Consider the following 27,093-nt stretch of genomic DNA (forward strand, 5'->3'; position numbering starts at 1 on the left):
TACCCCAGAGCTGCACTCACTATTCTGCTGGTACAGTCACTGTGTACATACATTACATTACTGATCCTGAGTTACATCCTGTATTATACTCCAGAGCTGCACTCACTATTCTGCTGGTGCAGTCACTATGTACATACATTACATTACTGATCCTGAGTTACATCCTGTATTATACTCCAGAGCTGCGCTCACTATTCTGCTGGTGCAGTCACTGTGTACATACATTACATTACTGATCCTGAGTTACATCCTGTATTATACTCCAGAGCTGCGCTCACTATTCTGCTGGTTCAGTCACTGTGTACATACATTACATTACTGATCCTGAGATACATCCTGTATTATACTCCAGAGCTGCGCTCACTATTCTGCTGGTTCAGTCACTGTGTACATACATTACATTACTGATCCTGAGTTACATCCTGTATTATACTCCAGAGCTGCGCTCACTATTCTGCTGGTACAGTCACTGTGTACATACATTACATTACTGATCCTGAGTTACATCCTGTATTATACTCCAGAGCTGCACTCACTATTCTGCTGGTGCAGTCACTATGTACATACATTACATTACTGATCCTGAGTTACATCCTGTATTATACTCCAGAGCTGCGCTCACTATTCTGCTGGTGCAGTCACTATGTACATACATTACATTACTGATCCTGAGTTACATCCTGTATTATACTCCAGAGCTGCTTTCACTATTCTGCTGGTGCAGTCACTGTGTACATACATTACTGATCCTGAGTTACATCCTGTATTATCCTCCAGAGCTGCACTCACTATTCTGCTGGTGCAGTCATTGTGTACATACATTACATTACTGATCCTGAGTTACTTCCTGTATTATACTCCAGAGCTGCACTCACTATTCTGCTGGTGCAGTCACTGTGTACATACATTACTGATCCTGAGTTACATCCTGTATTATCCTCCAGAGCTGCACTCACTATTCTGCTGGTGCAGTCACTGTGTACATACATTACATTACTGATCCTGAGTTACATCCTGTTTTATACTCCAGAGCTGTACTCACTATTCTGCTGCTGTGGTTCCTGTGTACATACATTACATTACTGATCCTGAGTTACATCCTGTTTTATACTCCAGAGCTGCACTCACTATTCTGCTGGTGCAGTCACTGTGTATATACATTACATTACTGATCTTGAGTTACATCCTGTATTATACTCCAGAGCTGCACTCACTATTCTGCTGGTGAAGTCACTGTGTACATACATTACATTACTGATCCTGAGTTACACCCTGTATTATCCTCCAGAGCTGCACTCACTATTCTGCTGGTGCAGTCACTGTGTACATACATTACATTACTGATCTTGAGTTACATCCTGTATTATACTCCAGAGCTGCACTCACTATTCTGCTGGTGGAGTCACTGTGTACATACATTACATTACTGATCCTGAGTTACATCCTGTATTATACTCCAGAGCTGCGCTCACTATTCTGCTGGTTCAGTCACTGTGTACATACATTACATTACTGTTCCTGAGTTACATCCTGTATTATACTCCAGAGCTGCGCTCACTATTCTGCTGGTGCAGTCACTGTGTACATACATTACATTACTGATCCTGAGTTACATCCTGTAATATACTCCAGAGCTGCTTTCACTATTCTGCTGGTGCAGTCACTGTGTACATACATTACTGATCCTGAGTTACATCCTGTATTATCCTCCAGAGCTGCACTCACTATTCTTCTGGTGCAGTCATTGTGTACATACATTACATTACTGATCCTGAGTTACTTCCTGTATTATACTCCAGAGCTGCACTCACTATTCTGCTGGTGCAGTCACTGTGTACATACATTACTGATCCTGAGTTACATCCTGTATTATCCTCCAGAGCTGCACTCACTATTCTGCTGGTGCAGTCACTGTGTACATACATTACATTACTGCTTCTGAGTTACATCCTGTATTATACCCCAGAGCTGCACTCACTATTCTGCTGGTGCAGTCACTGTGTACATACATTACATTACTGATCCTGAGTTACATCCTGTTTTATACTCCAGAGCTGTACTCACTATTCTGCTGCTGTGGTTCCTGTGTACATACATTACATTACTGATCCTGAGTTACATCCTGTTTTATACTCCAGAGCTGCACTCACTATTCTGCTGGTGCAGTCACTGTGTATATACATTACATTACTGATCTTGAGTTACATCCTGTATTATACTCCAGAGCTGCACTCACTATTCTGCTGGTGCAGTCACTGTTTAAATACATTACATTACTGATCCTGAGTTACACCCTGTATTATCCTCCAGAGCTGCACTCACTATTCTGCTGGTGCAGTCACTGTGTACATACATTACTGATCCTGAGTTACATCCTGTATTATACTCCAGTGCTGCACTCACTATTCTGCTGGTGGAGTCACTGTGTACATACATTACATTACTGATCCTGAGTTACATCCTGTATTATACTCCAGAGCTGCTCTCACTATTCTGCTGGTGCAGTCACTGTGTACATACATTACATTACTGATCCTGAGTTACATCCTGTATTATACTCCAGAGCTGCACTCACTATTCTGCTGGTGCAGTCACTGTGTACATACATTACATTACTGATCCTGAGTTACATCCTGTATTATACTCCAGAGCTGCTCTCACTATTCTGCTGGTGCAGTCACTGTGTACATACATTACATTACTGATCCTGAGTTACATCCTGTATTATACTCCAGAGCTGCACTCACTATTCTGCTGGTGCAGTCACTGTGTACATACATTACATTACTGATCCTGAGTTACATTCTGTATTATACTCCAGAGCTGCACTCACTATTCTGCTGGTGCAGTCACTGTGTACATACATTACATTACTGATCCTGAGTTACATCCTGTATTATACCCCAGAGCTGCACTCACTATTCTGCTGGTGCAGTCACTGTGTGCATACATTACATTACTGATCCTGAGTTACCTCCTGTATTATACTCCAGAGCTGCACTCACTATTCTGCTGGTGCAGTCACTGTGTACATACATTACATTACTGATCCTGAGTTACATCCTGTATTATACTCCAGAGCTGCACACACTATTCTGCTGGTGCAGTCACTGTGTACATACATTACATTACTGATCCTCAGTTACCTCCTGTATTATACTCCAGAGCTGCACTCACTATTCTGCTGGTGCAGTCACTGTGTACATACATTACATTACTGATCCTGAGTTACATCCTGTATTATACCCCAGAGCTGCACTCACTATTCTGCTGGTGCAGTCACTGTGTGCATACATTACATTACTGATCCTGAGTTACATCCTGTATTATACCCCAGAGCTGCACTCACTATTCTGCTGGTGCAGTCACTGTGTACATACATTACATTACTGATCCTGAGTTACCTCCTGTATTATACTCCAGAGCTGCCCTCACTATTCTGCTGGTGCAGTCATTGTGTACATACATTACATTACTGATCCTGAGTTACATCCTGTATTATACTCCAGAGCTGCGCTCACTATTCTGCTGCTGTGGTCCCTGTGTACATACATTACATTACTGATCCTGAGTTACATCCTGTATTATACTCCAGAGCTGCACTCACTATTCTGCTGGTGCAGTCACTGTGTACATACATTACATTACTGATCCTGAGTTACATCCTGTATTATACTCCAGAGCTGCACTCACTATTCTGCTGGTGCAGTCACTGTGTATATACATTACATTACTGATCCTGAGTTACATCCTGTATTATACTCCAGAGCTGCACTCACTATTCTGCCGGTGCAGTCACTGTGTACATACATTACATTACTGATCCTGAGTTACATCCTGTATTATACCCCAGAGCTGCACTCACTATTCTGCCGGTGCAGTCACTGTGTACATACATTACATTACTGATCCTGAGTTACATCCTGTATTATACTCCAGAGCTGCACTCACTATTCTGCTGGTACAGTCACTCTGTACATACATTACTGATCCTGAGTTACATCCTGTATTATACTCCAGAGCTGCACTCACTATTCTGCTGGTGCAGTCACTGTGTGCATACATTACATTACTGATCCTGAGTTACCTCCTGTATTATACTCCAGAGCTGCACTCACTATTCTGCTGGTGCAGTCACTGTGTACATACATTACATTACTGATCCTGAGTTACATCCTGTATTATACCCCAGAGCTGCACTCATTATTCTGCTGGTGCAGTCACTGTGTACATACATTACATTACTGATCCTGAGTTACCTCCTGTATTATACTCCAGAGTTGCACTCACTATTCTGCTGGTGCAGTCACTGTGTACATACATTACATTACTGATCCTGAGTTACATCCTGTATTATACTCCAGAGCTGCACTCACTATTCTGCTGCTGCAGTCACTGTGTACATACATTACATTACCGATCCTGAGTTGCCTCCTGTATTATACCCCAGAGCTGCACTTACTATTCTGCTGGTGCAGTCACTGTGTACATACATTACATTACTGATCCTGAGTTACATCCTGTATTATACTCCAGAGCTGCACTCACTATTCTGCTGGTGCAGTCACTGTGTACATACATTACATTACTGATCCTGAGTTACATCCTGTATTATACTCCAGAGCTGCACTCACTATTCTGCTGGTGCATTCACTGCGTACATACATTACATTACTGATCCTGAGTTACATCCTGTATTATACTCCAGAGCTGCACTCACTATTCCGCTGGTGCAGTCACTGTGTGCATACATTACATTACTGATCCTGAGTTACATCCTGTATTATACTCCAGAGCTGCACTCACTATTCTGCTGGTGCAGTCACTGTGTACATACATTACATTACTGATCCTGAGTTACATCCTGTATTATACTCCAGAGCTGCACTCACTATTCTGCCGGTGCAGTCACTGTGTACATACATTACATTACTGATCCTGAGTTACATCCTGTATTATACTCCAGAGCTGCGCTCATTATTCTGCTGCTCTGGTCCCTGTGTACATACATTACATTACTGATCCTGAGTTACCTCCTGTATTATACTCCAGAGCTGCACTCACTATTCTGCTGGTGCAGTCACAGTGTACACACATTACATTACTGATCCTGAGTTACATCCTGTATTATACTCTGGAGCTGCACTCACTATTCTGCTGGTGCAGTCACTGTGTACATACATTACATTACTGATCCTGAGTTACATCCTGTATTATACTCCAGAGCTGCACTCACTATTCTGCTGGTGCAGTCACTGTGTACATACATTACATTACTGATCCTGAGTTACATCCTGTATTATACTCCAGAGCTGCGCTCACTATGCTGCTGGTGCAGTCACTGTGTACATACATTATATTACTGATCCTGAGTTACATCCTGTATTATACTCCAGAGCTGCACTCACTATTCTGCTGGTGCAGTCACTGTGTACATACATTACATTGCTGATCCTGAGTTACATCCTGTATTATACTCCAGAGCTGTGCTCATTATTCTGCTGCTCTGGTCCCTGTGTACATGCATCCTTATTCCTCTCTCTTGTCTGTCAGGTGCTGGGATCTGAGTGCAGGGAATTTGAAGTGGATCATTCAGGGTCCGATCCTGGCTGCTACAGTGGTAAGGTGCCGGTTATGTTCACGTTTATACTGTGCAGGAATATAATGTTGATGTCGTCCTTTTCCTTGTTTATAAATCAGGATTTCACAGTTACTAATAGTGATTTATGATTTCGGGGGGTCCATCATTCGGGGTCCTCACTTAATCGCCAGCACACAGATCAGCTACAATCTTTCTAAGTTGCTGTGTTGCTCAAAAATAAAGAAATGATGGTTGACCAAAGGCGACGAGCCAGAAACAAAATCATTCTCCTGCTCCTCAATGGGTTAAATCATTTCTCCTTATTTGTTTTTATCTATTTCGGCCAATATTTAGTGTAGATCTGCTAATAAGACGCCGGGAGCGGTTCCAGATGCAACGGGCGGCTGTTACGGTTCCGTCTCTGTCTATTAATAAGCCGGTGTAAGACGCGGCCCCGATGCCGCTTGTTTGGTTCCTTGACAGATTTTCTTGGACGAGCGTCGCGGTGTTAAATATTTATTTCCGCTTTTTATGGTTCATGGAATATTAATCTTTAAACATTCATTTTCCTTTGATAGAACTGAGGTTACATCTGTCACTGAGATTCCCACAAAACATAGAACATGTATTATTAAAGGGGCTATAAAAAGTATTCACCCCCCACAGCAAAGTCACATCTTTTCAAGGATTGAGAACGAGGGGGAAGAACTGCTCCTCCGTTGCTAATTCGGTGCATCTATGTATCACATGGCCGGCCGGGGCGCTGGAGAGGAGGCTGGATGGGGGAGATAGCGGGGCAGCCGCAGTCTATGAAGAGGCATCCAGATGCGGTTCTGGCCCGTTACATTTTAGCTTTTTATTTTCTATTCTGGATTATTGCCTTCACAGAAAGCTCCTGCGGTTCTGCTGTGCGTCTGCTGCTGTTCTCCTGCGGTTTTCTTGCTGTTCTCCTGCGATTCTCCTGCTGTTCTTCTGTGTTTCTCCTGCTGTTTTCCTACGGTTCTGCTGCTGTTCTGCAGTTCTCCTGTGATTCTCCTGTGGTTCTCCTGCTGTTCTCTTGTGGTTCTCCTGCTGTTCTCTTGCTGTTTTCCTACTGTTCTGCAGTTCTCCTGTGGTTCTCCTGTTGTTCTCTTGCGGTTTTCCTGCTGTTCTCCTGCGGTTCTTCTGCTGTTTCGCAGTTCTCCCACGGTTCTCCTGCTGTTCTCCTGTGTTTCTCCTGTTCTCTTTCTTTTCTCCTGTGGTTCTCCAGCTGTTCTCCTGTAGCTCTCCTGCTGTTCTCCTGTGGTTCTTCTGCGGTTCTCCTGCTGTTCTCCTGTGATTTTCCTGTGGTTCTCCCCAAGTTCTCCTGCTGTTCTGCAGGTCTCCTGTTGTTCTCCTGCGGTTCTCTGGCTGTTCTCATGTGGTTCTCTTGCAGTTCTCCTGCGGTTCTCATGTGTTTCTCCTGTGGTTCTCCTTCGGTTTTTCTGCTGTTTTCTTGTGGTTCTCCTGATGTTCTCCTGCTGTTCTCCTGCAGTTCTCCTGCTGTACTCCCTTAGCTCTCTTGCAGATCTCCTTTTGTTCTCCTGCTGTTTTCCTGTCGTTTTCTTGCTGTTCTCCTGCGTTTCTCCTCCTGTTCTCCTGCGTTTCTCCTACTGTTCTCCTGCGGTTCTGCTGCTGTTCTCCTGTGGTTCTCCTTCTGTTCTCCTGTGATCTTCCTGTGGTTCTCCTCCACTTCTCCCGCAGTTCTCCTGCTGTTCTGAAGGTCTCCTGTGGTTCTCCTGCTGTTTTCCTGCGGTTCTCTTGCTGTTCTCCTGCAATTCTCCGTCTCTTCTCATGTGGTTCTCCTTCAGTTCTCCTGTTGTTCTCTTGTGGTTCTTCTGCAGTTCTCCTGCGGTTCTCCTGCTGTTGTCCTATGATTCTCTTGTGGTTCTCCTGCTGTTCTCCTGCAGTTCTCCTACGGTTCTCCTGTGTTTCCCCTGTGGTTCTCCTGCTTTTGTCCTATAATCCTCCTGCTGTTCTTCTGCGGTTCTCCTGCTTTTGTCCTATAATCCTCCTGCTGTTCTTCTGTGGTTCTCCTGCTTTTGTCCTGTGATTCTCCTGCTGTTCTCCTGCATTTCCCCTGTGGTTCTCCCTCTGGCGGCAGCTGCTCTTCACATCTATAGATAATGACATATCTTAGTATATGGTTACTGTAACAATAGATACATTGACAATATGATGTTTCCATGGTGACAGTGACATGTTTCAGAGTACGTTGTCGCCATCACTGGTGCATTTCCCTGTGGACTGGAGTCCAGGACCGTAATCAGACTCCATTAGGATTGTGCAGAACATTTCGTCCTTTCAGTTTATAGATTTATCTTCGACATTTATAAAAAAAAACATGGAAAAGTCGTATTTATCATTCCTGATCTTCTGTCAGGGGAAATTAAATGTTCAATTTTTTCAGACTCTTTGACCTTCTTTGCCCACACGATGGACGTTCAATATTTCTGGGAGAAATTAGTCGGTTCTGTTTGTTGAACTGAATATAATATAAAAAATACATAAATAAATAAATAAATAAAGCTCATTGTTGAACCGAAATGAATGAGAAGCAAAAATATTCTCCACTCCTGTGCGGAGCATTACTGTGCCCCCCATTACTGTGCCCGCATTACTGTGCCCGCATTACTGTGCCCCCCATTACTGTGCCCACATTACTGTGCCCCCAATTACTGTGCCCGCATTACTGTGCCCGCATTACTGTGCCCGCATTACTGTGCCCGCATTACTGTGCCCCCCCATTACTGTGCCCGCATTACTGTGCCCCCCATTACTGTGCCTGCATTACTGTGCCTGCATTGCTGTGCCCGCATTACTGTGCCCCCCATTACTGTGCCTGCATTACTGTGCCTGCATTACTGTGCCTGCATTACTGTGCCCCCCATTACTGTGCCTGCATTACTGTGCCTGCATTACTGTGCCCGCATTACTGTGCCCGCATTACTGTGCCCGCATTACTGTGCCCCCCATTACTGTGCCTGCATTACTGTGCCTGCATTACTGTGCCCATGCTCATTAGGTAAATGCCGGCTGGATCCACTGACCGGGTCTTTGGGTTCATTACAATCTCAGAAAACGTTGGGGTAAAGAAGAGTCGACATTTCAGTGTTTACATGCCCAATCCTATGGTCATGAGACATAAACCAGTGACTGAGGAATCTATACGGAGGTCAGAGGAGTCTAGAGAGGAGCAATGTGTCTGCAGGGGACCAAGGAGTTTGAAGGGGAAAGAGGGGTCCGGAGAGGACAGAGGAGTCTGCAGGAGGACAGAGGAGTCTGAAGGGGAAAGAGGGGTCCGGAGAGGACAGAGGAGTCTGCAGGAGGACAGAGGGGTCTGGAGAGGACAGAGGAGTCTGAAGGGGAAAGAGGGGTCCGGAGAGGACAGAGGAGTCTGCAGGAAGACAGAGGGGTCCGGAGAGGACAGAGGAGTCTAAAGGGGAAAGAGGGGTCCGGAGAGGACAGAGGAGTCTGGAGGGGACAGAGGAGTCTGGAGGGGACAGAGGAGTCTGGAGAGGACAGAGGAGTCTGGAGAGGAGCAATGTGTCTGGAGGGGACAAAGGAGTCTGCAGTAGGATACAGGGGTCTGGAGGGGACAAAGGAGTCTGGAGGGGACAGAGGAGTCTGGAGAGGACAGAGGAGTCTGGAGGGGACAAAGGAATCTGGAGGGGACAGAGGAGTCTGGAGAGGACAGAGGAGTCTGGAGAGGAGCAATGTGTCTGGAGGGGACAAAGGAGTCTGCAGTAGGATACAGGGGTCTGGAGGGGACACAGGGGTCTGGAGGAGACAGACATGTCTGGAGGGGACACAGGGGTCTGGAGGAGACAGACATGTCTGGAGGGGACACAGGGGTCTGGAGGAGACAGACATGTCTGGAGGGGACACAGGGGTCTGGAGGGGACAGAGGGGTCTGGAGGAGACAGACATGTCTGGAGGGGACACGGGTCTGGAGGAGACAGACATGTCTGGAGGGGACACAGGGGTCTGGAGGGGACAGAGGGGTCTGGAGGGGACAAAGGCGTCTGGAGGAGAAAGAGGGGTCTGCAGGAGGACAGAAGGGTCTGGAGAGGACAGAGGGGTCTGGGTATGAAGTGGACAGAGAGGTTTGGGAGAGCAGAGTGGAGGGGCAGAGGGGTCCGGTTGGTGCGGCAGCATTATGTCACAGATTGATGCCTCTCTTCCATCCGGTTGTTGCCGGCACGCTCGGCTCCACCAGCCTCAGGTCGGATCTATTCATCGTTGGATCGTTGCACAGAGGCTCCTCAGCACATAAACTGCATTATCCTATTTACACAATCACATTTTTGTCAGAATACCTGTGGGTGGAGCGTCCCTGTAAACGGCCATGACGTGCCCCCCTTTATCTGCCCCCTCTAATATCTGGGGGGGGCTACGCTCGTATTCTTGTCTTGTGGTTTTGTTGCAGTGTTTCACCTTTGATTGAGTTTTGCTTCTGTTTAAATCAAATGTTTTTTTTTTCTCATTTTTCTTTCAGGCAAATTTTTTTCTTTTTATAAATATTGTTCGAGTTTTAGCCACCAAGCTGAGAGAGACGAACGCGGGGCGCTGCGATGCCCGGCAGCAGTACAGGTGAGCGGCGGCCACATTACTACCGCCTGGTGGGGCCCCAACCTCTAACGCCTCTGCTCGGAGGTGGCGATTATTGGCATTGTGCCTGTTGCTGCCACTAGGGGGCAGAACTGCTCAGGTCCCATCTCTCAGGTGACATCTGAGCTGCTGAATCTCTTCTTCTTGTGTCTCTGCAGGAAGCTGCTGAAGTCAACGCTCGTCTTAATGCCGCTCTTTGGCGTTCACTATATCGTGTTCATATCTCTGCCATATACCGAGGTCTCCGGGCTGGTGTGGCACATACAAATGCACTATGAAATGCTCTTCAACTCCTTCCAGGTAATCAGCATTCATTCATTCCTTCCTTCATTCATTTCTTCATTCATTCATCTTTACATTTATAACCTAGAGGAGGAGACACCCTGTATTCCTGGTGAAGACCCTGCGACGGTTCTGCCTGTCGCCCCCCCTTCTCCTGACTCTGCGATCTTGTTCCTATGATTTCATGGATGGAGCCAGAGTTAATATCTGGAGACCCCCGCAGCGTCACATTGTGTCTGCGGAGCAGCGGTAATGGGACATCACAATTAATTGGCTCCTCCACCCCTGATTCTCTGCGTGTCCAGATGTACAAGGGCCCGGGCTATATAGGGCCCAAACACCCCAGATAGCAGTATATACATCACACAGGGTATATAGAGATCTGCTCTTCTCTAACTCCGTGCTCTGGTGCACATTATACGGGGGAGGAAGCTGCTGACGACCACATTGGAACAGAAACCACAGGGCTGAAAATGTAAAAATATACGAAAAGTTAAATCAAATATTTCCTCAGTCCTCCAAGAAAACAGCGGAGGCTTCAGATTACTGCTCCAGATCCCTAAAGAGCCCACATCAAAGCCTGAGTCCCTGCGGCACCCCGGTCCCCGGCACCACCCCGGCCCCCAGCACAACCACGACCCCCAGCACCACCGCGTCCCCCAGCACCACCGCGTCCCCCAGCACCACCGCGTCCCCCACCACCACCGCGTCCCCCAGCACCACCCCGTCCCCCAGCACCACCGCGTCCCCCGGCACCACCTCGTCCTCCAGCACCACCCCGTCCACCAGCACCACCCCGGCCCCCAGCACCACCCCGGCCCCCAGCACCACCGCGGCCCCCAGCACCACCGTGGCCCCCAGCACCACTGCGTCCCCCAGCACCACCACATCCGCCAGCACCACCGCGTCTCCCAGCACCACTGCGTCCCCCAACATCACCGCGTCCCCCATCACCACCCCGTCCCCCAGCACCACCGCGGCCCACAGCACCACCCCGTCTCCCAGCACCACCACGTCCTCCAGCACCACCGCGTTTCCCAGCACCACCACGCCCCCCAGCACCACCCCGTCCCCCATCACCACCACAACCCACAGCACCACCACGTCCCACAGCACCACCGTGTCCCCCAGCACCACCCCATCCCCCAGCACCACCGCGTCCCCTAGCACCACCGCGTCCCCCAGCACCACCCCATCCCCCAGCACCACCCCAACCCCACCCCATCCCCCAGCACCACCGCGACCCCCAGCACCACCCCATCCCCCAACCCCACCCCGGCACCCAGCACCACCGTTTGCACCGGCACTACCCCAGCACCACCCCAGCCGCCTGCCCGTCCTGTCACTGAGCCATAATTAGCTGACGGCCGGAATATCAGACTCCCGGGATCGGCCATAAGTCTGTCGTCGGCCTCACATGTCTCATGTTCTGGGAACACCTGGGATGTGGAGGCTGCTGGACGTCGCACAGCGTCAGCGGGAACAGCGGATACAACGTTTGTTTTTAGAACTTGCTTGGATCTACGGATTTCAGCTCTGGGGGATTATATAGTCAGGTTCACCAGTATCAGTGTAAGCAAGCCCTAATACTATAATGCGGGGCATTATGGCAGGTGAGGGGCGCACACAGGCTGCCTTCCCCAATACAAACACAGCAGCAGCTGTACAAATCTCTGCTGGTTTGTTACAATGTATCAGTCTGGAGCTCAGGCTGTGAGGCTCATTGTGGAGACTTGATACTAGCGAGCAGCTCCGGCCATGGACAGGAATCAGGATCACTGCCCCCAATGGAAACGGGAATCTTCTCATTCCTGAGAATTCTATTGGTTGTAGAACTTTGCTCTGATCGCACTTTATTTACACAACACTAGAAATGTTACAATGTATCAGTCCGGGAGGTTTCGCTCCTTGTCTGCGCTGTATACTCCTCTCAGCTGAGAGCTTTGTACAGGGTCAATGTTAGCAAGAGTCTTCTCATTCACTGACAGTAAGCAGAGATCTTGAAAATGGTGAGAAATTAAAGTCGTAGAAGACTTTATTTATACAGCGATTAAGAAAAACTGGAAACCACCTTTAATGAGCTATTTACAATCTGGCCAGCGGGTGGCGCACTACTTCTATAAACTATGGTGGCTTATTGCAGCGGTCGGTGGAGACGCTGCCACCCGCTATATGTTGGAGTGTGATAACGATGGTCATAGCTGGATCACCTGGGGCCAGATACAGACTGGGGCACCAGTTATAATTGGGGGCCCTATTGAAGGTTTTCCATTGGGGCTCACAAGCTTCAAGTCACATCACGGCATACAGAGGTCCATTCCCTGGATCCAGGGCTCAGCTGGCATATATCTCATAGGTCCATCCTTGGCTGCAGGGCACAGCTGGCATATATCTCATAGGTCCATCCCTGGCTGCAGGGCACAGCTGGCATATATCTCATAGGTCCATCCCTGGCTGCAGGGCACAGCTGGCATATATCTCATAGGTCCATCCCTGGCTGCAGGGCACAGCTGGCATATATCCCCATAGGTTCATTCCCTGGATCCAGGGCACAGCTGGCATATATCTCATAGGTCCATTCCCTGGATCCAGGATACAGCTGGCACATATCCCATAGGTCCATTCCCTGGATCCAGGACACAGCTGGCATATATCCCCATAGGTCCATTGCCTGGATCCAGGACACAGCTGGCATATATCCCCATAGGTCCATCCCTGGCTGCAGGGCACAGCTGGCATATATCCCCATAGGTCCATTCCCTGGATCCAGGACACAGCTGGCATATATCCCCATAGGTTCATTCCCTGGATCCAGGGCACAGCTGGCATATATCCCCATAGGTCCATTCCCTGGATCCAGGACACAGCTGGCATATATCCCCATAGGTCCATTCCCTGGATCCAGGACACAGCTGGCATATATCCCATAGATCTATTCCCTGGATCCAGGACACAGCTGGCATATATCCCCATAGGTCCATCCCTGGCTGCAGGGCACAGCTGGCATATATCCCCATAGGTTCATTCCCTGGATCCAGGGCTCAGCTGGCATATATCTCATAGGTCCATCCCTGGCTGCAGGGCACAGCTGGCATATATCCCCATAGGTCCATTCCCTGGATCCAGGACACAGCTGGCATATATCCCCATAGGTCCATTCCCTGGATCCAGGACACAGCTGGCACATATCCCCATAGGTCCATTCCCTGGATCCAGGACACAGCTGGCATATATCCCCATAGGTCCATTCCCTGGATCCAGGGCACAGCTGGCATATATCCCCATAGGTCCATTCCCTGGATCCAGGGCACAGCTGGCATATATCCCCATAGGTCCATCCCTGGCTGCAGGGCACAGCTGGCATATATCCCCATAGGTCCATTCCCTGGATCCAGGACACAGCTGGCATATATCCCCATAGGTCCATTGCCTGGATCCAGGACACAGCTGGCATATATCCCATAGGTTCATTCCCTGGATCCAGGGCACAGCTGGCACATATCCCATAGGTTCATTCCCTGGATCCAGGGCACAGCTGGCACATATCCCATAGGTTCATTCCCTGGATCCAGGGCACAGCTGGCAAATATCCCCATAGGTCCATTCCCTGGATCCAGGACACAGCTGGCACATATCCCATAGGTTCATTCCCTGGATCCAGGACACAGCTGGCATATATCCCCATAGGTCCATTCCCTGGTTCCAGGACACAGCTGGCACATATCCCATAGGTTCATTCCCTGGATCCAGGGCACAGCTGGCATATATCCCCATAGGTTCATTCCCTGGATCCAGGGCACAGCTGGCATATATCCCCATAGGTCCATTCCCTGGATCCAGGGCACAGCTGGCATATATCCCCATAGGTCCATTCCCTGGATCCAGGACACAGCTGGCACATATCCCATAGGTTCATTCCCTGGATCCAGGACACAGCTGGCACATATCCAATAGGTTCATTCCCTGGATCCTGGACACAGCTGGCATATATCCCATAGGTTCATTCCCTGGATCCAGGGCACAGCTGGCACATATCCCATAGGTTCATTCCCTGGATCCAGGGCACAGCTGGCACATATCCCATAGGTTCATTCCCTGGATCCAGGGCACAGCTGGCAAATATCCCCATAGGTTCATTCCCTGGATCCAGGACACAGCTGGCACATATCCCATAGGTTCATTCCCTGGATCCAGGACACAGCTGGCACATATCCCCATAGGTCCATTCCCTGGATCCAGGACACAGCTGGCACATATCCCATAGGTTCATTCCCTGGATCCAGGGCACAGCTGGCAAATATCCCCATAGGTCCATTCCCTGGATCCAGGACACAGCTGGCACATATCCCCATAGGTCCATTCCCTGGTTCCAGGACACAGCTGGCACATATCCCATAGGTTCATTCCCTGGATCCAGGGCACAGCTGGCATATATCCCCATAGGTTCATTCCCTGGATCCAGGGCACAGCTGGCATATATCCCCATAGGTCCATTCCCTGGATCCAGGGCACAGCTGGCATATATCCCCATAGGTCCATTCCCTGGATCCAGGACACAGCTGGCATATATCCCCATAGGTCCATTCCCTGGATCCAGGACACAGCTGGCATATATCCCCATAGGTCCATTCCCTGGATCCAGGGCACAGCTGGCATATATCCCCATAGGTCCATTCCCTGGATCCAGGACACAGCTGGCACATATCCCATAGGTTCATTCCCTGGATCCAGGACACAGCTGGCACATATCCAATAGGTTCATTCCCTGGATCCAGGGCACAATAGCCACCATGGACCGGAGATTCGCCGGGGGATTCTCCAGCTCTCCTATCTGCCAGTCCGAGCCTGAGTCTTATTGTTGCACTAGGAGCCATTCAGCCATAGTGTTGTCTTCAGTCGGAGCTTTCTCTCCCTCTATGGCCACATGTGATGTCACTCCAGTAGTTCTCCAGTTGGCGTCCGCTATCTCATGACTTATAAGCGATGTATCGGGAAACTCTGATCCTTGGCTCCATGAGACGATGCTATTTAAGAGCTTAATAACCGGCCCCGATGTGATCGCACAGTAACAAGGCAGTAAATGGCGCAGACATAACGGTCGGCACAGGCCAAAATCAATGGGATCGAAAAATCCATTTTACTCCAGAGTCCAAAAAGTTTTTCGGGGTCAGATGCAAATTCTGCCAGTGCTGAGATGATGCCACTATCACCCCCAATATACCCAGTTATAGGTCAGTCGGGTCCATCAGACGACGGAGGAACCTGCTCTAGATGGAGCCACAGCACCCATGTAATAGGATTTAGAATTCAATGTTTTGTTTTTTTTTTCATTATACTTTATTTTGACTATTTTTTTTCCTATTAAATTTACAATTTCAAGTTTTTGAGAACCTTTTGCACCTTGGGGAGAGTTTCATCTTGAGCTCACTGTCATCCCTTGTGATGTCTATGAGTTGGCATGAGAAGCGCTCACAGCTCGGTATCTAGAATTTCTTGCTATTTTTGTTACATTGTATTTATTTATGTTGCTAATAATTTCTACAACGCTTCACAGGGATCATCGTATCAGTGAATCCTGAGAGATAACTCCGCTGCCGATATGCCCGATCTTCCAGAATAGATTATTTCCCCCCTTTTATATTATGACATTTTACACCGCTGACAGCAGATTTCTTCTTTTCTATTTTGTCTCATGTTTAATGGTGTTTAGAAATGATTAGAATCGGTGCAGATGTTCCCGCTCCGCACCACAAGTCATTTCCCAGCGTGACCTGAAAATGGAACGTTGCCACATTTTACCGACTCTTGGAACAACTTTGCTACATAACAAATATTAGAAAAAAACATGGACGGAGGGTGAAGATGCAAAAAAGATACAAATAAAAGCAAAGAGAGGAATGATCTTTACCTTTTGGGGTTTTTGCTGGTAGAACCTACAGTCAGGTGTAATGTGACGATCTCCGGAGAAACGTCATCGCTCTTCCTAATCCTCCATTATGGCCGGCGATATTCTCTAGGATTCTTTGTGTCCATGTTACAGTTTGTCCTTTTCCTTTCCAGGGATTCTTTGTGTCCATGTTACAGTTTGTCCTTTTCTTTTCCAGGGATTCTTTGTGGCCATTATTTACTGCTTCTGTAACGGGGAGGTGAGTAGTCCTCAATTGTTCCTTCATTTGCTGGATACTTGAATTATTTATGAACTGATACAAAGTAACGACTTCTGACCGGATCCGGGGCGTTTTTTTTATTTTATTTGTTTTTTTAGCATCCAGGGGCTTTTACAGGCATCGACAATAGTTTGTGAAATTCCCATGAGGTCGTTTATTGTAAGTTTTCAGAACGACGTCTGAACTTTTTCTTATCAGAAATTCTCCGCCGGTTGCATTTTTAACTCAGAGCTCAAGTTAAACTATTGATTTTCAAAAGAATTCCCCGATGGCTACAAAAAAAGCCGAATTGGCCTGGAAACGCCAATGGTTTATATAATTGAAGGGAACTTGTAAAGTCTAATATGTATCATCTACCGGCAGAATCCAGGGCTGTCAATCAAGCTGTATATACACGGCAATTCACGGAGGCCGCGCAGATGGCAGCCACAGAGGATAAGCAGACACATACTTCCTCTAGCTTTGATCCTACACGTCTCTTTATTCTGATGCTTTGGATCATGAATAGAACCTTAGAATCACCAGTAAATACTGACACTTGGGGTCACTCTCTGTTTTGGGTTTATCTCCCCATTGTAGTGCTATTGGTGCATAATTGCAAAAATTGTCATTTTTTAAAATGAGCGCGTCCTGCAAATAGAGATGAGCAAATTAATTTCAGGCAAATCAAATTTCCATTGAATTTCATAAAACGTTTGGATTTGCCAGAACCTGAATTTTTGTGCAATTCTATTTTCTGTGAGCAGCTAGCCTTGGGCCTGGGGCAGTCTTGTACCCAGAGGTTACCGGCCCATGACAAAAATAAAAAAGCAAAAATGAAAACACGATGTTTATACACAATAAAGTTTTCTGAATGCAGTTCCCCACGATGTAACAATGTATCTTCATATTTGTCACGGACACAACACAAAACCTTATTTTTTTTACCATAACTTTGTAAAACAAATAAACATTCTTAAAAAAAAAACATTGTGACAAACATTTATGCAAAAGAAATAATAATAATAATAATATGAATTAAAATGTATTTACATATTTTCCCCATAATGGCTCCTAAAGTCAGTAGAAATTCCATGAAAAAATGACTAAAGGCAAAATAAAAAAAAAAATATTGTTCAGATTCTCCAACTTTTGCAATAAATCCGTAGTCCTGGCTGTCAGTCACGCACCGTATCGCAGCTGTCTGCACCTAAGGAGATCCGAATATCATCTGGATATTAGAGCCTGGCCGCTGTGACCACTGATTTCGGTGATACTGCTGTGACCTGCGATGCCATCGTGGTGGCTACATCTAACGAAGGCTTTATTGGATGTGACACAGACATCCCAGGGAATATTTTACTTCTTTATTATTTCCTTTGTATTTTATGTTGAGCTTTCAGATATTAATAAAACCGAGAAGGACCCGACGGCCGAGGCTGCGAATCTGAATGAGTTAAAGGGGTTTGTCCCACAAACAAAAGTTAATTTTAATCAATAGATCTTGGAATGATAATAATTTCCACAATTGGATGTGTTTAAATAGAATGTTCCTGTGCTGAGATAATCTTATACATGTGCCCCTGCTGTGTACTGTGTAATGGCCGTGTCTGACCGTACAGGAACATGGTCTGATCATACCACAGCTCCTATATAATACTGAATATATTACCGCCACTCGCCACTCACCATGGACACATCTGTCACCGGAGATAAGCTCACAGAAACCATTTCCACAAAAACATTAAAAAAATGCAAAAAAAACAAACTCCGATGATAATATAAATAAAAAATCAAATAACAAATTCTAATAAAAGAAGAACCGGGTGGACACGGAAACGTCGAGGAGCTCAGAAAGCACATGATGGGATGCTCAGGTTTCCAGTAATAAACTTACACCGGATAAACATTGATCTATCATAAATGAGAATTACTCCCCCCAAAAACTTCATTCCTTTGATTCCTTTGACTATGTGCTGGATGGAAACAAGTCCGGAGACGCTTCCGGCAGCTCCTGTGTAATCACCGACCATTGACGACCCAGATGTGCTCGATGGAGACAAGTCCGGAGACGCTGCCGGCAGCTCCTGTGTAATCACCGACCATTGAGGACCCAGATGTGCTCAATGGAGACAAGTCCGGAGACGCTGCCGGCAGCTCCTGTGTAATCACCGACCATTGAGGACCCAGATGTGCTCAATGGAGACAAGTCTGGAGACGCTGCCGGCAGCTCCTGTGTAATCACCGACCATTGACGACCCAGATGTGCTCGATGGAGACAAGTCCGGAGACGCTGCCGGCAGCTCCTGTGTAATCACCGACCATTGACGACCCAGATGTGCTCGATGGAGACAAGTCCGGAGACGCTGCCAGCAGCTCCTGTGTAATCACCGACCATTGATGACCCAGATGTGCTCAATGGAGACAAGTCCGGAGACGCTGCCAGCAGCTCATGTGTAATCACCGACCAATGACGTCCCCGATGTGCTCGATGGAAACAAGTCCGGAGACCCTGCTGGCAACACCTGTGTAATCACCAACCAATGACGTCCCCAATGTGCTCGATGGAGACAAGTCTGGAGGCGCTGCCGTCAGCTCCTGTATAATCACCGACCAATGACGTCCCTGATGTGCTCAATGGAGACAAGTCTGGAGACGCTGCCGGCAGCTCCTGTGTAGTTACCGACTAATGACATCTCCGATGTGCTCAATGGAGACAAGTCTGGAGACTCTGCAGCTATGGGAGCAGGTTTAGAACACATAGCCAGTTCACAGTAGTACGAGGAACATGTGACCTGGGACACTTTGAAGAAATGGCCGCACCACTGGTTCCACCACCAACTCAATGTAACACTGAGCTGCTAGTTTCCTGGAATGGGGACTAGAGGGGTCCGACTACTGGACATTATGCCACTGCAGACCATAATCCTGGGAGCAGGACTTGTTTCACATTCCCTCATGAAGGCCTCATCTTAACATTGCCCATGTGGTCTCCACACTTATCTATTTCTATTTTTGAGTTCAAGACAAAAGCTGGACTCATCACTGAAGAGGGCAGACCTCTATTCCTGCCTCTATTGCCATCTGATTGCCATGATGACCTTCGAGAGCCGTGGCGTGAGGTCAATGGACACCTGTAGCCGGAAATCCTACTTGTAGCCTCGTAGCCCACTGTTGTGTAGACGCCTTCTGATGGTTTGTGCAGACACTGACGCCTTAAGCTCGGTGTGTGACATCTAATGTTGCCACTTACAGTACAGAATGGATCACTGCGCGCCATTATTTCAATCTGAGAACATGTGGACAAAACCATTATGAAGCTTCACAAGTGAATGTCACACCGATCCTATTCCATCGATTATGGTGTGGGGGAGACATAATGTATGGTAACCGGACCCCTCTAGTCTTCATTCCAGGCCACTAACAGATCGCGGCTACATTAATTTGGTGGCGGAACCAGTGGTGCTGCCATTTCTCCAAAGTGAGCAGCCTCTGTTGCCTAAACCTGCTCCCTTGGCTGCAGCATCTCCGGACTTGTCTCCATCGAGCACATCGGAGATGTCATTAGTCGGTGATTACACAGGAGCTGCCGACAGCATCTCCTGACTTGTCTCCATTGGAGACGTCATTGGTCGGTGATTACACAGGAGCTGCCAGCAGCGTCTCCGGACTTGTCTCCATTGGTGACGTCATTGGTTGGTGATTACACAGGAGCTGCTGGCAGCGTCTCCGGACTTGTCTCCATTGGGGACGCCATTAGTCAGTGATTACACAGGAGCTGCCGGCAGCGTCTCCGGACTTGTCTCCATTGGTGATGTCATTGGTTGGTGATTACACAGGAGCTGCCGGCAGCGTCTCCGGACTTGTCTCCATTGGGGACGCCATTAGTCAGTGATTACACAAGAGCTGCCGGCAGCGTCTCCGGACTTGTCTCCATTGGGGACGCCATTAGTCAGTGATTACACAGGAGCTGCCGGCAGCGTCTCCGGACTTGTCTCCATTGGTGACGTCATTGGTTGGTGATTACACAGGAGCTGCCGGCAGCATCTCCAGACTTGTCTCCATTGGGGACATCATTGGTCGGTGATTACACAGGAGCTGCCGGCAGCGTCTCCAGACTTGTCTCTATCGAGCACATTGGGGACATCATTGGTCGGTGATTACACAGGAGCTGCCGACAGCATCTCCTGACTTGTCTCCATTGGGGACATCATTGGTCGGTGATTACACAGGAGCTGCCGGCAGCATCTCCAGACTTGTCTCCATTGGGGACGTCATTGGTTGGTGATTACACAGGAGCTGCCGGCAGCGTCTCCGGACTTGTCTCCATTGGAGACGTCATTAGTCAGTGATTACACAGGAGCTGCCGGCAGCGTCTCCGGACTTGTCTCCATTGGTGACGTCATTGGTTGGTGATTACACAGGAGCTGCTGGCAGCGTCTCCGGACTTGTCTCCATTGGGGACGCCATTAGTCAGTGATTACACAGGAGCTGCCAGCAGCGTCTCCGGACTTGTCTCCATTGGTGATGTCATTGGTTGGTGATTACACAGGAGCTGCCGGCAGCGTCTCCGGACTTGTCTCCATTGGGGACGCCATTAGTCAGTGATTACACAAGAGCTGCCGGCAGCGTCTCCGGACTTGTCTCCATTGGTGACGTCATTGGTTGGTGATTACACAGGAGCTGCCGGCAGCGTCTCCGGACTTGTCTCGATTGGTGACGTCATTGGTTGGTGATTACACAGGAGCTGCCGGCAGCATCTCCAGACTTGTCTCCATTGGGGACATCATTGGTCGGTGATTACACAGGAGCTGCCGGCAGCGTCTCCAGACTTGTCTCTATCGAGCACATTGGGGACATCATTGGTCGGTGATTACACAGGAGCTGCCGACAGCATCTCCTGACTTGTCTCCATTGGGGACATCATTGGTCGGTGATTACACAGGAGCTGCCGGCAGCATCTCCAGACTTGTCTCCATTGGGGACGTCATTGGTTGGTGATTACACAGGAGCTGCCGGCAGCGTCTCCGGACTTGTCTCCATTGGAGACGTCATTAGTCAGTGATTACACAGGAGCTGCCGGCAGCGTCTCCGGACTTGTCTCCATTGGTGACGTCATTGGTTGGTGATTACACAGGAGCTGCTGGCAGCGTCTCCGGACTTGTCTCCATTGGGGACGCCATTAGTCAGTGATTACACAGGAGCTGCCAGCAGCGTCTCCGGACTTGTCTCCATTGGTGATGTCATTGGTTGGTGATTACACAGGAGCTGCCGGCAGCGTCTCCGGACTTGTCTCCATTGGGGACGCCATTAGTCAGTGATTACACAAGAGCTGCCGGCAGCGTCTCCGGACTTGTCTCCATTGGTGACGTCATTGGTTGGTGATTACACAGGAGCTGCCGGCAGCGTCTCCGGACTTGTCTCCATTGGGGACGCCATTAGTCAGTGATTACACAGGAGCTGCCGGCAGCGTCTCCGGACTTGTCTCGATTGGTGACGTCATTGGTTGGTGATTACACAGGAGCTGCCGGCAGCATCTCCAGACTTGTCTCCATTGGGGACATCATTGGTCGGTGATTACACAGGAGCTGCCGGCAGCGTCTCCAGACTTGTCTCTATCGAGCACATTGGGGACATCATTGGTCGGTGATTACACAGGAGCTGCCGGCAGCGGATCCTGATGATTTGTACAATCAGCGACAGAAGCTTCCTCAGACGACCATTAATGACCTCAGTGACAGCAGCCGAGGCTGGAGGGTGCCGGGATTTCTACAAGAAATAAATCATGTGACCGTCCTTTGTACTGACCTATATATTCATAGTTAATCCATAGTTTACACAGTCTACACTGTACATGTAGTTAAGCCATAGTCAACCAGCAGTCTATATATGTGGTAGACATAATCTGCCCTCAAAAATAGAAATAAAGCTTTTATCCAGCTCACCCGAAAAATCTTCTGTTCCACGGAAAGTGCAGGGATGTGAAGCTTGAGTTGATTTCAAGGAGTGTATCCAGCAACAATGCCCGGGGTGAATTTCAATTAATTAAAAACAACCATTTATTTGAAAAAATGATTTAAAACAATTAATGATGCATTTCGAACTGAATGTTCTTAATCATAGCATAGCATACTAATGGTTGTTTTTAATTAATTGAAATTCACCCCGGAATTGTTGCTGGAAACACTCCTTGAAACCATAATCTGCCCACAGTCTATCAATAGCCCGCTCGTTACCTGCGGATAGTCCACCCGTTACCTGCAGATAGTCCACTGTCAAGAATAATCACAGCCCGCGAAGGTGACGCAGTTCCACCCGCTGTGATCTCTTGAGAAAACAGCTCTCTGCTGCCCCCTATCATCCGGACAATTACATGATTGATCGACAATCAATGCAGGAGGCCGCAGGCTGTTCTCACTAATAGTCCAGTTATCGGAAAACAAACAGTGAGCGTATGGTCTATACACCTCCGGATTCCAATACATGGAATATATGAATATACCCCGTACGGTCACTGCTAACTCCACGATAACCCCAGAAAGATGATTAGCTGCCACCATCAGTTGTTTTTTTTAATCAGGCTGACTGGAGGCCTGGACTGGAGGGATCAAGCTTACACAGACATGTATCTTCCTCAGCATTGAACACAGATCATAATTTACCTTGATGTTTTCTCAGCCCCTGAGTTCCACCCACACACCCCCCATGATGACCTCACATGGGCTAGGTTGTGAGATGTCCTCAGCCCTTTAGGTTATGAAATCCGAGCTAATGCGAAAACTCCTCCCACCAGATGATCGCAGAAGTTCAAGATCGCCGCCATATTTTTCATCTGGATTTTATGTTTTTCCAGAGACCAAACATGACTTGGCTGTTGTCAGTTATCTGGTCACTATTGATTTGTGGCTTATAGGCAAGGGTTATAATTATGAGAAAATATGTTTCTTCTTCCCTGGTTCGCACTGGTGAGGTAAATGTATGTCTCATCAATATCGGATTTATACAAATTTCGATATTCACTATTTCCTTTCGGAGACATTAAGTCTGGGATGGCTTATTGTAATATTTTCCCTGCAGGAAACCACAGTGTTACTTGAATCCAACAGGCTTTTCCCGTGGACAAAAGGGCTCTGTTTATGTGTAAACACATACACCCTTTTGTTGCCCATCTCTCTGAAAAGACTTCTCATGCCTCAATTACCTGTCTATTGTATAGCTCTTTGTCTATGCACAATATACATCCTCATTAGTATTGCCAGGGTCTATTGTCACAAAAGGAGCTCTTGCATGTTAACTAAGCTGGTTCACATCTCTTTGTCTCCAATCTATACATCACAGTCTTACTCATTTTCTATTGTTAAACTGTGTAATTCACATCTAAGAGACTTCAGACTGTTAGTTCTTGTCTTCAACTGAAACTCTGTGTGGGAGGAAAAAGGAGGGAGTGAGTGACTTCAGAGATTTTTAATATTTTTTAAGACATTCACCCATTACTTGCAGATATAGTCCACTAATAGACTACTCATGCTCTACTTTCCTGGCTCATTATTCATTCATTCCATGTTTTTTTTTCAGGTACAAGCAGAAATTAAGAAATCCTGGAGTAGATGGACTTTGGCGCTAGACTTTAAAAGAAAAGCCAGAAGTGGAAGCACCACATACAGCTATGGACCTATGGTCTCCCACACGAGTATCACTAATGTCACCACCAGGGGCACACTGGCCTTACACCTGAACACTAGACTTGTATCTGCAGCCCTCAATGGTCACAGAAACCTGCCGGGCTACGTCAAAAATGGCTCCATTTCTGAAAACTCGATACCTTCTTCAGGACCGGAGCAGTATAACAAAGACGAGGAATATCTCAATGGATCAGGGGTTTACGGTGCTGATAGACCAGCGGCCGAAGTCGTGGAGGAAGAGCGAGAGACCGTCATGTAAATAGGTTTTTGCAAGAATCCAAAGAGAACACAAAAGGTAAAAAGGAGCCAATACCGCGACCTCGGAAAAGTGAACCGAGAGACAGTCGATCACCAGGCTCATACTTTCCAGTCTGCTGATTGTTTCCACCAATACCTTTACAAAGCATCACAGTCACTCACCGGCCTTTTATCTCCCCTCTCCCCAAAAAACAGAGCACAAAAAAAAAAAAAAATCACATCTTTTACATTATAACAATTGTCATTTTTTTTTATAATGTTCCAGTTGGTTAATTTGATACAGTGTAAAATTTATTTTCTATTTGCATTTTATTTTTTATTTTTGGCGACCCTTATTTATCAGTCCTCTATGTTAGAGCCGTGAACTTAAAATATTGTGATTTCTACAAAGTATCAAGAGAAAAAGACAATTGTAACTTTGCATGTGCAAAAGATTATTATGTGGTATCTCGGTATTTTATGTTTTTGGGGTTTTTAATGTCAGCCAAGAATTATGTATCTGCCGCAACTTAGCAGAATGTTCAGACTCGTGTACGGCGCCAGGAAAAATATTATCTGTATCTAAATATGTCATCGACACGTGTAACTTCAGACCTAGAATAATGGAACCGGAGGAGTCAAAAGTTACAATATTTAGAAACATAAAAAGATCCCGACCCCGTAAAACGCAAAAAAATGTAAAATAAAAAATAGCGAATTCCAGTATTACCAAGCTTCAGTTAAGTATGTACACCCATGCCTTCACTATGCAATTAACCATTGATTATAAAAAAAAATTGTAGACTATCGCTAAGGCGTCACCTATAATTTCCCTGATTCTTGAGGGAAATAAAACAAATCCGCAAGAAATTATTGATTTTATGCCTCAGGAAAAATAATAAAAAATTAATAAATGAAAATGTTTGTTTTTAAAAAAAATAAATGGAACTGTACAATAACAAGCAGCGACATTCTGCTGATATATTTTCATTAATATATGAACAATGGAAATAATGAAGAATAATATATTTAAACAATGAAATATGTGGATAAACTATATTGTATGCATCATGTGTATCAAGTGTATTGTACACAGTACACGGGGCACGACTAATGATATAAGGACCAAGTGGAAAAAATGTTTTATTTTATTTTTTTTTACATTCTTTGAGAAATATATGATTTTCAGATGGAAATACGAGTGTTGTTGTCGGTGTTTTTTTCTCGCCTGTTCGTCTTTACAGTTGTATTGGCTTCAATAGTTTTGGGTTTGTGCACAAAGATCAGAACAAAAATTGTCACAAAGGAAGAAGTGGTGAAAAGTGAAGAACAAAATATGAGAAAAATTAATGTATACATCAACCATTCAGGAAAAAGGCTGTCGTCATCATAAACTCTGTTTGTTGTTTTTAATTTAATGTTTCAATAGGAAAAATATTTTCATTTCTGGAATTTTTAATTGTTTCTACAAATGTATCCGTTTTCTTTAAATGTTTGACTCTAGTTCTCACAATAGAGGAAACCTGTCACTATACACAAAGGGCTGACATCTAGGCACAGACAAAGGGCTATGGTCACAGTTCACCTCCTCCCCTTCTCTGCACATCACAGAGCATGTGACTCTCCCATAGGACTCATCAAGCATTGGTGACAGCTCAGCTTCCTGTACAGTGATGAGCCATGGATCACATCACCTATACAGTGACCTCAGCACAAGTCACAGAGCATGCTCACAACACCCCCTATATAACAGTACAGATAATGACTTACCTGATGTTATTACGAGAGAGGACATTCTGGGGGCATTATTACTGGAGGGGGAACTCTGGGGACATTATTACTGGAGGGGGAACTCTGGGGACATTATTACTGGAGGGAGAACTCTGGAGGATATTATTACTGGAGGGAGCACTCTGGGGGCATTATTACTGGAGGGGGGACTCGGGACATTATTACTGGAGGGAGCACTCTTGAGGACATTATTACTGGAGGGGGAACTCTGGGGGCATTATTACTGGAGGGAGCACTCTGGAGGACATTATTACTGGAGGGAGCACTCTGGGGGCATTATTACTGGCGGGGGAACTCTGGGGGCATTATTACTTGAGGGAGCACTCTGGAGGACATTATTACTGGAGAGGGCTCTCTGGGAGCAATATTACTGGAGGGGGAACTCTGGGGACAATTTTACTGGAGGGGGAACTCTGGGGACATTATTGCTGGAGGGGGGACTCTGGGGGCATTATTACTGGAGGGGACACTCTGGAGGCAATATTACTGGAGGGGGAACTCTGGGGGCATTATTACTGGAGGGGGGATTCTGGGGGCATTGTTACTGGAGGGGGGATTCTGGGGACATTATTACTTGAGGGGGAACTCTGGGGGCATTATTACTGGAGGGGGAACTCTGGGGGCATTATTATTGGAGGGGGAACAATGGGGGCATTATTACTGGAAGGGGCACTCTGGGGGCATTATTACTGGAGGGAGAACTCTGGGGGCATTATTACTGGAGGGGGAACTCTTTGGCCATTAT

General features: G+C 47.0%; 1 protein-coding gene across 3 annotated transcripts in view; it reads left to right on the forward strand.

Annotated features, from left to right (window-relative positions):
* Nucleotides 1-25,745, forward strand: part of PTH1R (parathyroid hormone 1 receptor) — a 489,914-nt gene extending 464,169 nt beyond the window's left edge. For 2 of the 3 annotated variants that reach the window (XM_073677167.1, XM_073677168.1), the window contains exons 9-13: nt 5,554-5,620; nt 10,098-10,192; nt 10,369-10,510; nt 16,597-16,638; nt 24,214-25,745. In XM_073677167.1, the coding sequence (XP_073533268.1) occupies nt 5,554-5,620; nt 10,098-10,192; nt 10,369-10,510; nt 16,597-16,638; nt 24,214-24,579 (712 nt within the window). In that variant the 3' untranslated portion in view covers nt 24,580-25,745. The remainder of the gene's footprint in view (nt 1-5,553; nt 5,621-10,097; nt 10,193-10,368; nt 10,511-16,596; nt 16,639-24,213) is intronic. The other variant, XM_073677169.1, reaches the window with a different exon arrangement.
* Nucleotides 25,746-27,093: the final 1,348 nt, after the last annotated feature.

Source organism: Phyllobates terribilis, unplaced genomic scaffold (assembly GCF_046119375.1).
Source record: "Phyllobates terribilis strain yellow unplaced genomic scaffold, ASM4611937v1 Scaffold_4__5_contigs__length_816908805, whole genome shotgun sequence".
Taxonomy (NCBI): domain Eukaryota; kingdom Metazoa; phylum Chordata; class Amphibia; order Anura; family Dendrobatidae; genus Phyllobates; species Phyllobates terribilis.